Source organism: Armigeres subalbatus, chromosome 2, assembly GCF_024139115.2.
Source record: "Armigeres subalbatus isolate Guangzhou_Male chromosome 2, GZ_Asu_2, whole genome shotgun sequence".
Lineage (NCBI taxonomy): Eukaryota > Metazoa > Arthropoda > Insecta > Diptera > Culicidae > Armigeres > Armigeres subalbatus.
Genome location: NC_085140.1, coordinates 103,727,165 through 103,743,346, shown reverse-complemented (window position 1 = coordinate 103,743,346; position 16,182 = coordinate 103,727,165). Strand labels below are relative to the sequence as shown.

The following is a 16,182-nucleotide window of genomic DNA, read 5'->3' as shown; positions in this document are numbered from 1 at the left end:
TAGATGCGCACTAGTCGCGATGCAGTTGCGACATCAGGAAATAAGGAAAAACTCAATCGTCGCGAGAGCTCACTTCGGTTTTCAACTGGAAGCACAATAAACTACCAGCAGTAAGCAGTTTAAAGCAACCGTCTAAGACGGTTCCACTAAAAGAGCTATATATATTTTTCAGTTTAAAGCGTTCACGAGCGGGATGCCCACCTCTAGTACTGACTGATAATTCTGCCAGCAGCTGCAGTTTTCTTTACTTCTATAACAGGTACATATATAGAGTAGAGTGGGGCAAGAGTGCGCGTGGGGTAAGAGTACGTTTTCGATTTTTTGAAGAAATAAAAAAAGATAAACTAGCAGCACTGCATCAGTTTGACAGGTATTCTGGCCAACTATTATCATGTGTAATTGTAAACGATTTGAATAAACAACAAGGGAGATATGGAGTTATATAATTTTTTGGTCATTTTGCTAAAAATAATTGGGTTTCCGCAACTAGTATTTCATTACCATATATACGTTCAATCAGGTGAACATTATACCATTTCGATAACCTATTGTAAAGAGTACTTTATGATGCAGAACACCAATCCAGTTGGTTTTCCAAGAAGTCAAAACCATTACTTGAATAATTTTTGGGACTGTGGGGTAAAAGTACGCAGGAACCGGTGGGGCAAGAGTACGCATATGAATCTTCAAATTCTGATGTCAAACCCGTATCTCCGGCCGAAATAAGACTTCTTCCAAAGCGTAAAGATCCACAACTAAGAAAAAGGGACAGAATTCGAAATTATTTTGAGTTTTTAGGATAAGTTGAAGTAATTCGGTGTTAGAAAGGACTTAGCGAACCAAGCACTGAAGCGAAATAATGAAATTGTATTAGGACTTGTTGTACACCTAAACATAGTACGAAACAAGGGGTGGGACGCTGAGCACAATGTGCCAAGCACACTTTTTTACCATGCATTGGAACACTGTTCGCTAACAAGGAACAATCAATTCACAAATTGTGGCACACTTTGGCACACTTTAGACATTGACATTTGCAGAATGTCAGAAATCGGCAACCTTGCCAACTGATGTCATTCTTTTCCCGGTTTTCCCAAACATGCAAAGTAAGTACCGTTGATAAAATATTTTTGTTTCTTGGAGATGGACTGGACAGCTTTGTTATTTTATTGCGAATCGTTTGTTTTTAGGCAAACAGGGATGCAAGTGTCAATTTATTTAGACTAACTATATGTAAATTAAAACCAGATATCCAGAAGGGCTACACCCACACAGAAACTATGAATAAGGATCTACTTGTTGGTGGTTTGAGTTTGCATGGGTGTGAGGATTCGATGGGGTAACGAGAAAGTCTTTGCCTACCATGAAGGAAAGATCGTGTTGGGGGTTTGTTGTTGACTGGTTCAAGTGCAAAGACAACAAAAATCACTAGCCACCGTATGCTCAAGTAGAAAGCAATTTGCATCTTATTTATCTTCTCCTTTCTCTGGAATCTCTTGTCAAGTTTTACTTCTATGTACCATATTTAAAAATAAATGAAGTTAGCCCATTTGCCGAGTTTCACAAGAGATGGAAGTCGAGATGGAAGTGGAGTTACAATACAAAACAAAGTGTGAGGATTATGCCAGCCGTTGCCGAATGCAATCAGCATCAGCAGCCGGGATGTTTTGTAAAAAAATGGGTCCGTTCAGACGGTGCGACGAGGCGCTTACTTAATCTTCTGCGACACTACAGTTCATGACAAGGTAAACTAATATCCAAGACACAATTTTCAAGCGTTTTTCGAAAGAAATAATATTTTCACCGCTTTCATTCCGGATACTGGTGAAAATTTGATCTTCGTCTATTTTGTTTCGTTTGACAGAAGTTTATTGTTTATACTAGAACAGTGCTGCCAAACATTTTACCAGTAATTTTTCAAGCACAAAACGTGGCACGTTGTGGCACACCGTGGCACAAATATTTGAACGAACATTATTTGAATTGTGCTCAGCGACCCTCCCCTTGGTACGAAAACACAATTTCATTTAATCAAAATAACATTCATAAAATGCGCAACGTTTATCTGGGAGGGGTTGCGAGATGTATGACGATCCATATAATTTTTAGAGGATTCATACAAAAAGTATAATATAGGGGGGAGGGGTAATGAAATAGCCAAATTTTACGTTACGTGATTGGTGGACTTTCTTTAAGGAAAATTCCTTTGTATACGCCACGTGAAACCTGATATATATTTTTACCTCTGTAATTTTTTGTATATACAAAAAACAATGGTTTTTCGTTTGAAAGTGCACATTTTTAGGACCCCCTCCCCCTTTAAGAGTTACGTAATCTTTAAACATTCCCTAATATATGCTCATTAAACATCAATTAAATGTTATTAACTCTTATTTGTGTTAATATATACTTAAAGCACATGATTGGATAAATGCGTACTCTTACATCTCGATGCGCACTTTTACCCCACCGGTGGGGTAAGAGTGCGTTTTTCACTTGTCTTGCAATAAGGGTTCTACTAAAACGAATCTCAATAATTTCAATATTTTTTTCACTGGATAACATAAAGGTAGAGTATATGAATCATCGACACTGATTTGATATGCAAAAGCTGCGTACGTAGTGCGTACTCTTGCCCCACTCTACTCTACACTCATCAATAACAACTTTCCTAATCTATACCAAAGAGCAACTACAACTATACGGCGCCTTATCCATCTACGATCTACAGCGAAGCGTCGCACACTACCTGATATTCCAACACTGCTCCTCAGTGTGCACGTCTCGCTACTGTCATGGCTCCTCCTAACACTGAGCATCTAGTCCTGAGCTCCTCCTCGACGAAATTTCTGGTCCAATTTCTCGTAAAAATGGCCCTCACTCCGAAGTGTGTACGCCAACTAGCACATGCGCCCGTTCAAGTGGCCCGATTCCGATGCTTGTACGACGCCTCTCGATGCTCTACCGACCAGCTTCTCTTGGACTCCTGCTGACCAGCCAGAATCCTACCGAACGTTCCGACCTAATAAAGCATTCCGTCCGGCGCTACCCACGACTTACGAGGCCGATCCATGATCCCATTGCTGTAACGTCGACGGTCAATCCATCCCACTAAGATGTAGATCCAGAACGGTGCTGGGCCCAGAGCCTGTTGGGCAGAACAATGGAACCCCCTCACAAAGAACAACAAATACTAGAGTTCCCTTTCACTTCACGGTAGGTTACTGACTGATACCAACAGTTGCAGTTCTCACTTTTCAACAATAGGTATATACAATACATCCATAACAATATGCCTTAATCTACCCAAGAGCAACTACAACCAACTGGCGCCTGCTTTCTAACCATCTACGACAATTTGATCAACTGTTTTGCCTAATATCCAAATTTTATTTAGGAATGGTTTACAAAAGAATTATCGTTTGAGCTCTCATTGGCTGAATTTAGGAGCATAAAAGTATGGGAGCAAAAATATATGTGGACAGTCACATTTATTGTTTTTTTATTCTGGTCGAATAATGTTCCAACTTCGTTTAAATCTAACCGTAGTTGAATATCAGAACAGGAATGTATATTTTTTAAACAATCTTGTTTTTTTGTCTTTCTCGTATATTTTTACTCAGTATAATCAGTAAACGCTTTGCAAACACTTAATTTATTAATGGCAACGGAAGTGATTGGCATTCAAAATCTGAAAGTGTCTATATTACTCGGACTTGACATTTTGCAACGACAAGTTTGATACTTTGCCGAAAAAATTATCAAAAAAGACATTCGATGCAACGCGGAATGAAAAAATATGTTTGTGGTACAAGGAAATTTACTTGGGCTTATTCTACGAGTGGAGTGACGTGACGCCAATGTTGGAGGAACTCCAGGAGGGATTTCTGGAGGAACTTCAGGAAGAATTCTTAGAGCAATTCCAGGAGTAACTTCAAGAGGCTTTCCCTAAGGAGAAATTTCTATAGGAACTCTAAGAGGAATTCTTGTTAGAACTCCAGGAGCAACTTCTGAAGGAAATCTTGCAGGAACTCCTCGAGGAATTCCTGAAGGAACTCCAGGAGGAAAACCTGAACGAACTCCGAAATATCTGAAAAAACTGCTGGAGGAATTTCTGGGAAAAATCCATGAGGAATTTCTGGAGACATATCAGGAGGTATTCTCAGAGGAATTCCAGGAAGAAATTCTAGATGAACTTACTTATGGGTCCGGTGGTGCAAAGGGCCGACTTGAAAGATCTCCATCCTGAGCGATGTCCAGCTATCGCTTCAACCTGTTGCCCGGTTAGATTTCGGTCGTCTTCTTTCATTTCTTTTTTGGAAGCTTCGCCGCAATGAACTTCTGGGTCTGCCTCTGCTGCTGTAGTGTCTTGAACCACAGATAACAGACATCCAGGCTAGAACAAATTTTACTCAAAAAGCTGTGTAAATCAAAGTACGTTGAATACTGACTGTGGCAATACGTCGTTTGGTGGCGCTAGGTGTCTTTCATGGCGACAAGCGTACTAGCTGTCATATTGCATCAAACAAACATTGCGCGCCAAAATGATACCAAGCTTGCCGCCTCTTTCAGCACGTGATAACTGTTGATGTTTATTTTTCAGGCACTATGGAACCAACGAGGTAAAAAAATATTTTTTGCAAAACACTTTTTCGTACCTTCAAACATTCAAGTAGAGTTTCTGCTACTCAAGCCACTTCTCATATTGGTGAAAAATTATATGCTTATAAAAGTTTTAACTACTGTCGAAGAGAGATAGTGTTCTAAAACAGTTATTCAGTTATATTTCTATACATAACGTGAATTGAAAGACTAGACGGGGCATGAATAATTGAAAAATCATGAATATATTTGCACACCAAAATCTGAATTCTAGTTACAGCGAAATGATTTGCTGAAGTATGTCCAGTTTACTGTGATTTCAGCATCAGCTTTATTCTCCTGATTGATTGCAATTTCTATGAGACGTAAAATATTTTCTATCAATGTCATTAGTAGCAATGAAAAAAGTAGAAAATTAATTGTGAAGCTGATTTAATGAAATTCAATGCTGTCTAATTTCTAGCGAAATAAACTTAAAATGTGAGCACAAATTATGGCCTTTTCATCCTTTAGTGCTTCGCTGCTGGTTGTGACGCTAATGGAAAGGGTCACAAAACAAACCATGCGCTCCATGATGGCAAATAAATCGCTTGCGTTAGTGTGAGAAAGAAACATTAAATATGGAATCAAAACCAGAGTAAGAAAGAGGATCTGTTGTTCATGTTTATGGTGGGAGGTGGCGCCTAAAATTTTGACAGCTTCTTGATGAGATACTATGCGATGCCAGCGCCTCCACGAGATTGCCACTTGCGTTGCGTTTCAAAACGTCCGTTAAATTCCTTACACACTATTGAAAACGGACTTGTATGTCTGTTCTCTGTGCTTGAACCATCACACACTAAGCCGGTTCCTGCATGTAGTCAGTAACCAGCAAGAATCCGGACTCCAGCTGCAATGTCACGCTGGGTTCCAGTCTAATGCTTGTTTACAGATTTCGTGTCCACTCCTACGAAAGGTGTGGCCGACCCAGCCCCACTTCCGATCCCGAATTTCTGTTGCTATTGGTCTCTGGTGACAATGACGATGGAGCTCGTTGTTTGAGATGCAGTTGCGAGGCCACCAGGCCCGAATTATATAACGCACTACCGCAGGCATCTGTTGATGAACACCTGCAGCCGTTGAGTGTTCTGTACTGATACACATAAGGACGTTCCGATACTTCCGATATATCGGAATATCGATATATTTGTTTCGATATCCGATATTTTTGTATCGATATTTTGTATTCAATATATCGGTCATATCGATATTTTTGCTTTCGATATCGATATATTGAATCTGAACAAACTATCCCAAAAATGACAATAGTATCTAAATATTTTGTTTATTGGAATAAATTACTTCAAAATGGATCTGATGTGCCGTATTTTTAATAGTGAAGATTATTTTTCACGGTAGCGCTGATGAGGTATGCGCTACCAGCACAAACAGTTTTGGCAACTCAACACTTTGAATTGGCGCGCCGTTGTCATTGTCAATATGTCATTGAATCGTCACGCGAATTCAATTGTATGTTTGACGTGTTCTTATGGGAATTTAGATAATTTAATTTCAAAAATTTGGAACAGTTTTGTGGAAATAGAAATGTGGAAATTTTCTTCCGAAGTTCAAAAGAATGAATTTCCTTAGAAAGTTGGGTTTTCTGGTAGAAATTTCGAAATTTCTATAGAAATTCTAAAAAAGAATTTCCTGTTAGAATTTCCGGTAGTTCAGTTATTTTCTTTTATTTTTCAAGGAAGTTAATGAGACGGGAATTTTTACGTAAATGTTAAAGAATGTCCCGTGGGGATCGAAGAGAATCCTGCCGAAATTCAAGGAAATTTCCTTTAGAAACCAAAGATAAATTCCTTTTGTAGATGGATTTTTGAAATTTTAGTTGTTTTTTTCGAAGAAGTTACGAATTGTAACTACGACGATCGCTGCTGCCGATGATTCAGTAATAAAAAATAGTCATTTCTAATTATTTTTGTAAAGGGGTAATGCGATAGAAATTGAATAACTACAACAAATATCTTCTTAATGTTTATGAAATATCATATGATTTTCCGATATATCGATATTTTTATTCCAATATATCGGTGATATCGATACTTTGATTCGAGTATCGTATCGAATCAAATATCGATATTTTGAAGTATCGGAACGTCCCTAACACACCATGTTTCGGTAGCGTATAGCAGCACAGATTTCACGTTAGAGTGGAAAAATCGTATTTTGGTGCGTTCACTTATCGACCTGTTTTTCCAGTTGTTTCTTAAACTCGTCCTTGCTTTCTTGATCCGTGCGCCTATGTCGATCTTAGTACCGCCGTCTGACGCCATTTGGCTACCAAGTCATTGGAAGCATTCAGCATTCTGCACTGATTGCCCGGCTATACTGTGAAGCTGGAAATAATACACGCTGGAGCCAGAGGGGTGTGCGCACAGTAAATACACCGGCATGTATAACACGTGTACTCTTTTAGGCACGTGAAGTTCTTTTAGGAATTTCTCCTAGAATTCCTCCAGGAATTTCTCCTAGAACTCCTCCAGGAGTTCCTTTTAGAGACATTTTAGGAATTCCTCCTCCATTTATTTTATTTATTCAGACTAAGGCCGAAGTGGCCTGTGCGATATATAAGAGTCTTCTCCATTCGGTTCGGTCCATGGCTACACGTCGCCAACCACGCAGTCTACGGAGGGTCCGCAAGTCATCTTCCACCTGATCGATCCACCTTGCCCGCTGCGCACCTCGCCTTCTTGTGCCTGTCGGATCGTTGTCGAGAACCATTTTCACCGGGTTATTGTCCGACATTCTGGCTACGTGCCCGGCCCACCGCAGTCTTCCGATTTTCGCGGTGTGAACGATGGATGGTTCTCCCAACAGCTGATGCAACACTCGTGGTTCATTCGCCTCCTCCACGTACCGTCCGCCATCTGCACCCCACCATAGATGGTACGCAGCATTTTCCTTTCGAAAACTCCGAGTGCGCGTTGGTCCTCCACGAGCATCGTCCAGGTCTCGTGTCCGTAGAGGACTACCGGTCTAATGAGCGTTTTGAAGATTGTCAGTTTGGTACGGCGGCGAACTCTATTCGTTCGGAGCGTCTTGCGGAGTCCAAAGTATGTACGATTTCCAGCCACTATGCGTCTCCGAATTTCTCTGCTGGTATCATTTTCGGCAGTTACCAGTGAGCCCAAGTGCACAAATTCTTCTACCACCTCGATTTCGTCACCACCGATGCCAACTCGCGGTGGGTGGCTCACATTGTTCTTCTTGGCTTCCCTCTTCAGTCTGATGTAGGCTTCCTCCATCTTCTCAAAGTTACGTGCCATAATATCTATGTCGTCGGCGAAATCAAATAGCTGGACGGACTTATTGAAAATCGTACCACTCGTGTTAATCCCTGCTCTTCGTATTACCCCTTCCAAAACGATGTTGAATAGCAGAGACGAAAGACCATCACCTTGCCGTAACCCTCTGCGGGTTTCGAAGGGACTCGAGAATGCCCCTGAAACTCGAACTACGCACATCACCCGATCCATCGTCGCTTTGATCAACCGCGTTAGTTTATCCGAAAATCCGTTTTCGTGCATTAGCTGCCATAGCTGGTCCCGATCAATTGTATCATATACGGCTTTGAAGTCGATGAATAGATAATGTGTGAGCACGTTTTATTCTCGGCATTTCTGCAGTACTTGGCGAATGGCGAACACCTGGTCCGTGGTGGAGCGTTCGCCCATAAAACCCGCCTGGTACTGCCCCACGAACTCCCTTGCAATTGGTGCTAGTCGACGGCATAAAATTTGGGAGAGTACCTTGTAGGCGGCGTTCATCAATGTGATTGCGCGGTAGTTGCTACAATCCAGCTTATCACCCTTTTGGGACACACGACACCTTCCATCCACTCCTGCGGCAAAACTTCCTCATCCCAAATTTTGGTAATAACCCAGTGCAGCGCTCTAGCCAGTGCCTCACCACCGTGTTTAAATAGCTCTCCTGGTAGTTGGTCAACCCCAGGGGCTTTGTTGTTCTTCAGCCGGCCAATCTCCTCCTGGATTTCCTGGAGATCCGGAGCCGGTAGAATTATGTCCTGCGCGCGTTCCCCCAGGTCCATCACCATACCGCCATTTTCGTCTGCCACATCGCCATTCAGGTGTTCTTCGTAGTGCTGCCGCCACCTTTGGATCACCTCACGCTCGTTCGTAAGAAGGTTCCCGTTTATGTCCTTACACATATCAGGCTGTGGCACGTGGCCCTTACGTGAACAATTCAACTTCTCATAGAACTTTTGTGTCTTATTAGCGCGGTACAGTTGCTCCGTTTCTTCACGGTCTCGATCTTCCTGCTGGCGCTTTTTCCTCCGGAAAATCGAGTTTTGTCTGTTCCGCGCCTGTTTATATCGTGCCTCGTTCGCCCTCGTGCGGTGTTGCAGCAATCTCGCCCATGCTGCATTCTTCTCTTCCACTAACTGCTACCATTCGCCGTCATACCAGTCGTTTCTCTGATCCGGGGCACCGTGCCAAGTGCAGCGGTTGCGGTGCTACCAATGGCGGATCGAATATCTCTCCAGCCATCTTCAAGAGACGCTGCGCCTAGCTGCTCTTCCGTTGGGAGTGCCACTTCCAGCTGCTGCGCGTATTATTGGGCTAGTCTACCGTCTTGTAGCCGCCCAATGTTAAGCCGCGGCGTCCGACTTCGACGCGTGTTGTACACCGTCGAGAGTTTTGAGCGCAGGCATACTGCAACGAGGTAGTGGTCGGATTCAATATTCGCACTGCGGTAAGTGAGGACGTTCGTGATGTCGGAGAAGAATTTACCGTCGATTAGAATGTGGTAGATTTGGATTTCCGCTTCTTGATTAGGTGATCTCCATGTGGCCTTGTGGATATTTTTGCGGGGAAAGAAGGTGCTTCGGACTACCATTCCCCGGGAGGCTGCGAAGTTTATGCATCGTTGGCCGTTGTCATTCGATACGGTGTGCAGACTATCTGGTCCGATGACCGGTCTATACATTTCCTCCCTTCCTACTTGCGCGTTCATGTCACCGATAACGATTTTGACGTCCCGCAGTGGGCATCCATCGTATGTCTGCTCCAGCTGTGCGTAGAACGCTTCTTTCTCGTCGTCGGGTCTCCCTTCGTGTGGGCAGTGCACGTTGATGATGCTATAGTTGAAGAAACGGCCTTTAATCCTCAGCTTGCACATCCTTGCGTTGATTGGCTGCCACCCAATCACGCGCTGGCGCATCTTACCCAGCACTATGAAGCCAGTTCCCAGCTCGTTGGTGATGCCATAGCTTTGGTAGAAGCTAGCCGCCCGATGCCCGCTTTTCCACACTTTCTGTCCTGTCCAGCAAATCTCCTGCAGCGCCACGACGTCGAAGTTGCGGGGATGTAATTCATCGTAGATCATCCTGTCGCAACCTACGAAACCTAGCGACTTGCAGTTCCATGTTCCAAGCTTCCAATCGTGATCCTTTATTCGTCGCCTAGGTCTTTGCCGATTATAACGAGTCACATTATCTCTTATATTGTTCATAATTATTGGTTTTCCAGGCGGCTTATTGGGCCTGCGCAAACCTCCTGCCTCGCCGGAGGGCCGTCGTGTCAGGGCTGTTTAGCGTCCCACCTAACACCAGGACTTGGGCTTGTGCGCTTTGAGCGGCACACGGTCGCTTTGGCGGAGCCTACTTGCGGATTCATGCAGCTGTTTATAGAGGTTTAACAGGGCCCACTGTCAAACCCCACCACATCCTTGGCAGGCGCCACAACTCGCAGATGGCCTGGGGAGGGATTGTCAAGCCCTTGGACATAGTCCCTGCTTCCTCCTCCATCCCCCCAGGAGTTCCTCCTGGAGTGCCACCAGAAATTTCTCCTATAGTTCCTCCAGGATCTCCTCTAAGAATTCCTCTTGGAGTTTGTTCAAAAAATCCTCCTGGACTTCTTCCAGGGATTTCTCCTAGAGTTCCACCAGGAATTCCTCCTGAAGTTGCTCCGGAAATTCCTCCTGGAGTTCTTCCAGAGTTTCCCACTGGAGCTCTTCTTGGGATATTTCCTGGAAGTCCTCTAGGCGAATTTTCCCATGGATTCCTGCTGGAGTTCCTCCAGGAATTCCTTCCAGGGTTCCTCCAGGAATTCCTTCTGAAGTTCCTCCAGGAACTCCGGTCTGGAGTTCCTTTAGGAATTCCTTCTGGAGCTCCTCCTGAAGTTCTTACAGGAATTCTTCTTTGAGATTTTCCAAGAGTCCCTCCTGGAGTTCTTCCAGGAAACATTCTCTTTGACGTGGCCCCACTACACATAGGGGAACTGCTCCTGGATTTCATCTCATGGCTCCGATGTTCATCTCATCAAAAACAAAGGGGAAGGATCTTCATTTGCTTCTTATCGTTGTGATATTTTTCAGCAGTGAGCACGCATGTTTACAAAGCCATCTCTGTCTAAACAGAATTGCAGTGGCTTAGTGAAGGCCTTGACAGTTCACTGCCGACTGAACTATCACATGGCAAATATTCAACGCGACCTACGAAGTGACATCCGGTATTACAACGTGTATGTGGTCCCCACTGTCCTCACAAGCTCTAATCTCACTTTTCCACGGGTCTGCCGTTGACAATCGACTGCCAGGTTAAAAAGTTGCTTATCTAGCTGGTAGTGTAGTCTGGGCAGCTGGTGAGATAAAACAATACTTCTTCAATGGCTCTAAATTTCAACTGGGACTTGGCTTGTTTTTTAACTTAAAATTTTAACTTACTTATGGATCATGTACACCTCCGGTGGTGCAAAAGATCTTTATCCTGAGCGTTATCGCTTTAACCTGTTGCTAGGTTAGATTTCGGTCGACTTCTTTTATTTCTTTATTGTGGCTTCGCTGCCATGAGCCTCTGGGTCTGCCTCTGCTGCGATATTCCGCTGGGTTCCAGTCTAATGCTTGTTTACAGATTTCGTTTTCGATCCCAAATTTCTGTTGCTATCGGCCTCTGGTGACAACGACGATGGAGCTCGTTGTTTGAGATCCAGTTGTGATGCCACCAGGCCCGAATTATATCCCGCAGGCATCTGTTGATGAACACCGATCCATGTTACATGTTCCTATATCCATGTTCCTATTCGTGTCCGTTGTTTCGCGCTAAGAGTCGTTGCCGTAAAATCAGTCCGTATTCTTTCATTATCGGATTCTCGAACAAATTTATGTTTCGGGAACAGTAGGTTGTTGGCCCAAGGTTCCCTATTCGTATAGCTTCCGGGGAATAGCATTTGATACTCAGCCGCTTGATGCCAGAACCGCACCTCCTTGGTAAACAGACGCTCGATCAGTCGGGTCAAATTTGATTAAAGTCCCACCCAACACCAGGACTAGGCTAGTGCGCTTTGAGCGGCACACGGTCGCTTTGATAGGGCCTGCTTGGGGACACATGTAGCTTTTTATAGAAGTTCAACAGAGCCCACTGTCGAACCCCACCACATCCTATAGACAGACCCCACAGGACGCACCCTCTCACTCTAGCTGATGTCAGAAAGACAACAGTGCCCAGGCTACACTACCAGCTAAGTACGCAACCCTTAGCTGGCGGTCAATTGTCATCGGAAGACCCGTGGAAGCGTGAGTATTGGAACTTGTTAGGACCAGAGTAATGTCAGGCGCTCCTTCCCGGATGTCAACTCACCATTTCGTAGCCCAATATTCTAACGGGTGGCTAATAAATAGCGGGAATGAAAAGAATGGCTCGGGAAGAAAACTACAAAGAAGTGCAGTTCAATCTGATATACGTTATATAAATTTATAACTATATTAATTATATTAAGAGTTGGCCTTAGTTTTTAAACTTAGATTTATGAATAACTAGTCGACCTGGCAGACGTTGTCCTGCATAGTAGGCGAAAATGCACGTTGCGAACTGCCTATGCAAAGTTCGCATAGGAATCACAATTTTAGTTTTTCACGGTTTGCTCAAATTTCCTCGTAATTTTCGCTTTAGGAAATATCATATAAACCCGTCGGAAACTATAACGAATGTTTCTGCTGAAGAAATGAAAAAAATCCATCCAGCCGTTTTCGAGTTATGCAAATACGAACACAGACCATTTCATTTTTATATATAAGACTAGTCGACCCGGCAGACGTTGTCCTGCATAGTAGGCGAAAATGCGCGCTGTGTACTGCCATGCAAAATTTCCATACAAATCTTAGGTTTAGTTTTTCGGCCTTTTGGGGCCTCTTCCCCTATGCGGATACGAACACAGACCATTTCATTTTTATTATATAGAAGAAGAAGATAGCATATGGTCCGTGATCCGCCGTGCTCAAGTTTGTTGACGCCGCAAGTTCACTTGACCGTTGGACGGCGGCCATTTCAAGATGATGCTTGTGATCCTATTGATGAGTTGCTTCGTGTCTCTGGCCATCCAATTCCTTTGAATACAATGAAGCTCGGTCTACTTAAAATTCTTTAACAGTTTTCGAAATATTTTTGTTAAAGGATACCAATTCCTCTATTCGACCTTAGGGGCCATCCACAAAGAACGTCACGCCTCTAGGGGGAGGGGGTTGAGAGCAGCGTGACGATCCATGAAGATTGGAATAACCTGTTTCCCAATAATTTTCACGATCAGAATTGTCTACCGTGTTCCTTTCCCACAATCTTTATTTAATATTCTAAGGATTCATTCTCATAAGAAAATATTTCTCTGGAAATATGTTGTCATAGAAAAGTGTTGAAGTATTGAAATTCCCGTTTTTTAGTGACCACCCGTGATTAGAATTTTTGAAGCAATAAGTATGTAAGTAGGGGAACTGTACCGGTTTTGGCCATGTTCCTAATTTGGCCAATTTTGCGAAAAACTCCAAAAATAAACCAATTCGCAAGAGTTTTATTAGTTCCAAAAAGAGATATATCCCTCACGCTTCCACGCTGTTTTGAACTGATCGATTATTTTGAAAAAATATGTATTCTTCAGGGTTGGCCAAATTAGGCACTAAGTTGGCCAGAACCGGTACACTTCCCCTACATGATTATTAAAGGACCAGTCTTTTTTCTTCGACCAGTGCGCAAAGTCACGTGGGTATCTCGTGATGAACATAAATACTGAAAATCAAATCGACCACATCCGAGGGGTAGTGTTTTTCGTATGGGTTGTGCATTCTCAGGTTTACATGGTTGAAAAAATATGGCATAATTTATGATTTCTTTCTTGTTGAGGAAAAGTCTATACAAAATATGTATGGAATAAAATCAATATGATTCTTGAGAAAACATTGTATATCAAGTCTACCCATTATCGCATCTTGGTGACCTTTTCGGCAACTATAACAAAGCATCTCGGAGATAGGTTGTCATTTGAAAACTTTATCAGATTACATCGTACAGGTATATTTCTGTATTTAGCCTCCATTTCGATGTAACACATTCGATCCAATAGGATGAGGTTTTCACATACTGGCTACAAAGATACGTGACACGTGTATTATGTAAGTATTCATAAATGGGAAAGCTGGTTTATTACCTGTAAACAAGTCTGTAGACAGGTCAGGAATTCTGCTAATTGACCTCCATCGGGGTATTTTTTACTCAGCTCCTCGAATTTGTTACGATGCGTGTCATCCCACGGAATGTCACATTCTGGACCTATTTTTGAAGCATCACTAAGGTAAAATTTGTCCAATAAGTTGTCATCTTCTCCGCCGGATTTGCTCCTACGCTTAGTTACAGTTTGACCTGGTTTGACAAGTGCTTCCACTAGACTTCGTTCAAACATGGCTAACCCATGCGAGATATGTTCCTCTTCAGTCATATTCTTCCAGCGAGATGCGGTTTGTTGACATCCTAAGCGTAGAAACGGCCTTCCAATGAAATTGATATGTGGTTCTTTGGCTTCTTTTAGTTTTTGGCTGATGGGGAAGTTCTTGAACTTGGAACAATGTTCTTCGTCAAAAGCTAATTTGTGATAACAACATGGCATTATAATGAGCTTGGTGACATATTCGTTGAAAAGGAACATCTTGATGGCGGTAACAGACAAATCGGCACAAGCGTGAAGACCAACGATTGCTATTGAGGGGTTTAGTTCATCTGGAAACGCTGATGTTAAAGCTTCCTTAATTTGATCAAATGAGTTCTCCTGAATGAAGTGTTGAACGTACTTCACTTTTTCCAGGGAATTAGGAAACATGTTTGCTTGCCTTTTGTGTGCAGCTTGAACACGATAGGAGTCTCCTTCTAGGCCAAGAACCCTGAACTGATGTACTGCATTAATATGTTGACTCAGGTAGCCCTACAAAATATATTTGATTTCTTTTAGTTCGATTATGTCATACAAAGTTGTTGAAAGGTGCATCAAAGACAATGAAGTAGTCCTACGTCAAAATGTAGCATACCAATCCTGAACCAAAATCCAGCAACGTTTCGTTGCGGTCACAAATTTCTCCAATCAGACTGGTCAAGTTTTGGATCTCATACATTTTTTTGGGACTTATTCCTTTCGCCATTGCCGGCTTCTCACTGCAAGTATCACATCTTTGCTCATATTCAACCGATAGACTTTTAACCACCTTCAGGAATCTTTTGAGATCATCACACCAGTCTCCACACACGTGTCCCAGAGGAATTGCGTTTAGCTCGTCGTTGTTGGCGCGCTTCAAGTCTTGAATCCACGTGGAGGGTAGCACATCCAGAGTGCCGGCTTGCACAAACTTCGTATTGGATTGCTCGAAGATCCATCGGTGCTCGGCGAGGAATGATGCACTTCTTTCAAAGTAGTCCTGATAGTTGAACGAATTAAAACCATATTGAAAAGCCATTAATAATTAATAACTAAATTTAATAATAAATTGTGAGCTCAATAATTGTAAGATTATTATTATTTTTTAAAAAGTATGCTGCTTTGGAAACTTGTTTGTGAATAATGTCATGGTCATTCATAAATTACGTAATACTATAACAGGCAGTGATTTTCATTAAATGTTTTTTTTTTAAATAGTGAGATTCAAGCCGTATTGTCTCCCAGAGTCTATTTTTCTTCTTATTGGCATTACATCCCCACACTGGGACAGAGCCGCCTCGCAGCTTAGTGTTCATTAAGCACTTCCACAGTTATTAACTGCGAGGTTTCTAAGTCAGGTTACCATTTTTGCATTCGTATATCATGAGGCTAGCACGATGATACTTTTATGCCCAGGTAAGTCGAGAAAATTTCCAATCCGAAAATTGTCTAGACCGGCACCGGGAATCGAACCCAGCCACCCTCAGCATGGTCTTGTTTTGTAGCTGTGCGTCTTACCGCACGGCAGATGAGGGACCCAAAGTCGTTAATGCGTTAATGAATAAAGCTTCCAATGAATGATTAAATCATTCAACTCTATGATTAATGATTTATTCATTTTTGACAATGAATATTGATTTTGATAAATGATTAAATTTATTTTTGACAATGATTGACGATTATGATTAATGAATAAAACGTTTGAAGTATGATTAATGATTACCATTTTTCTCTTACAATGTTACGTAATATTTTATCGAGCCCCAGATCGCTGAAACGCTGAAACGAAACAGCTTTGAAACCTTTTGAAACGAGAGTCAGAGTGGGAGAACGGTTCTTGTTC

General features: G+C 42.5%; 1 protein-coding gene across 2 annotated transcripts; it reads right to left on the bottom strand.

The window, feature by feature from the left end:
• Positions 1 to 13,801: 13,801 nt before the first annotated feature.
• On the bottom strand, positions 13,802 to 15,469 carry LOC134214817 (methyltransferase-like protein 25B). 2 transcript variants are annotated; one of them, XM_062694115.1, is made up of 3 exons: positions 14,956 to 15,469; positions 14,085 to 14,852; positions 13,802 to 14,021 (listed from the first exon to the last, which is right to left on the bottom strand). In XM_062694115.1, the coding sequence occupies exons 1-3, from the start codon at positions 15,376 to 15,378 to the stop codon at positions 13,857 to 13,859; spliced, it is 1,356 nt and encodes a 451-aa protein (XP_062550099.1). In that variant the 5' UTR covers positions 15,379 to 15,469; the 3' UTR covers positions 13,802 to 13,856. The 2 variants fall into 2 exon arrangements, with proteins under 2 accessions (XP_062550099.1, XP_062550100.1); XM_062694116.1 differs by having other exon boundaries at positions 13,802 to 14,017.
• Between the last annotated feature and the right edge of the window lie 713 nt (positions 15,470 to 16,182).

Excerpts from the sequence above, each read along its gene's own strand:
- LOC134214817 (XM_062694115.1), bottom strand. The coding sequence starts at position 15,378 with ATGGCTTTTCAATATGGTTTTAATTCGTTCAACTATCAGGACTACTTT. Across the intron at positions 14,853-14,955 it reads TGGATTTTGGTTCAGGATTG|GGCTACCTGAGTCAACATAT; the intron begins GTATGCTACATT and ends TATATTTTGTAG. Across the intron at positions 14,022-14,084 it reads GTCTACAGACTTGTTTACAG|CCAGTATGTGAAAACCTCAT; the intron begins GTAATAAACCAG and ends GTATCTTTGTAG.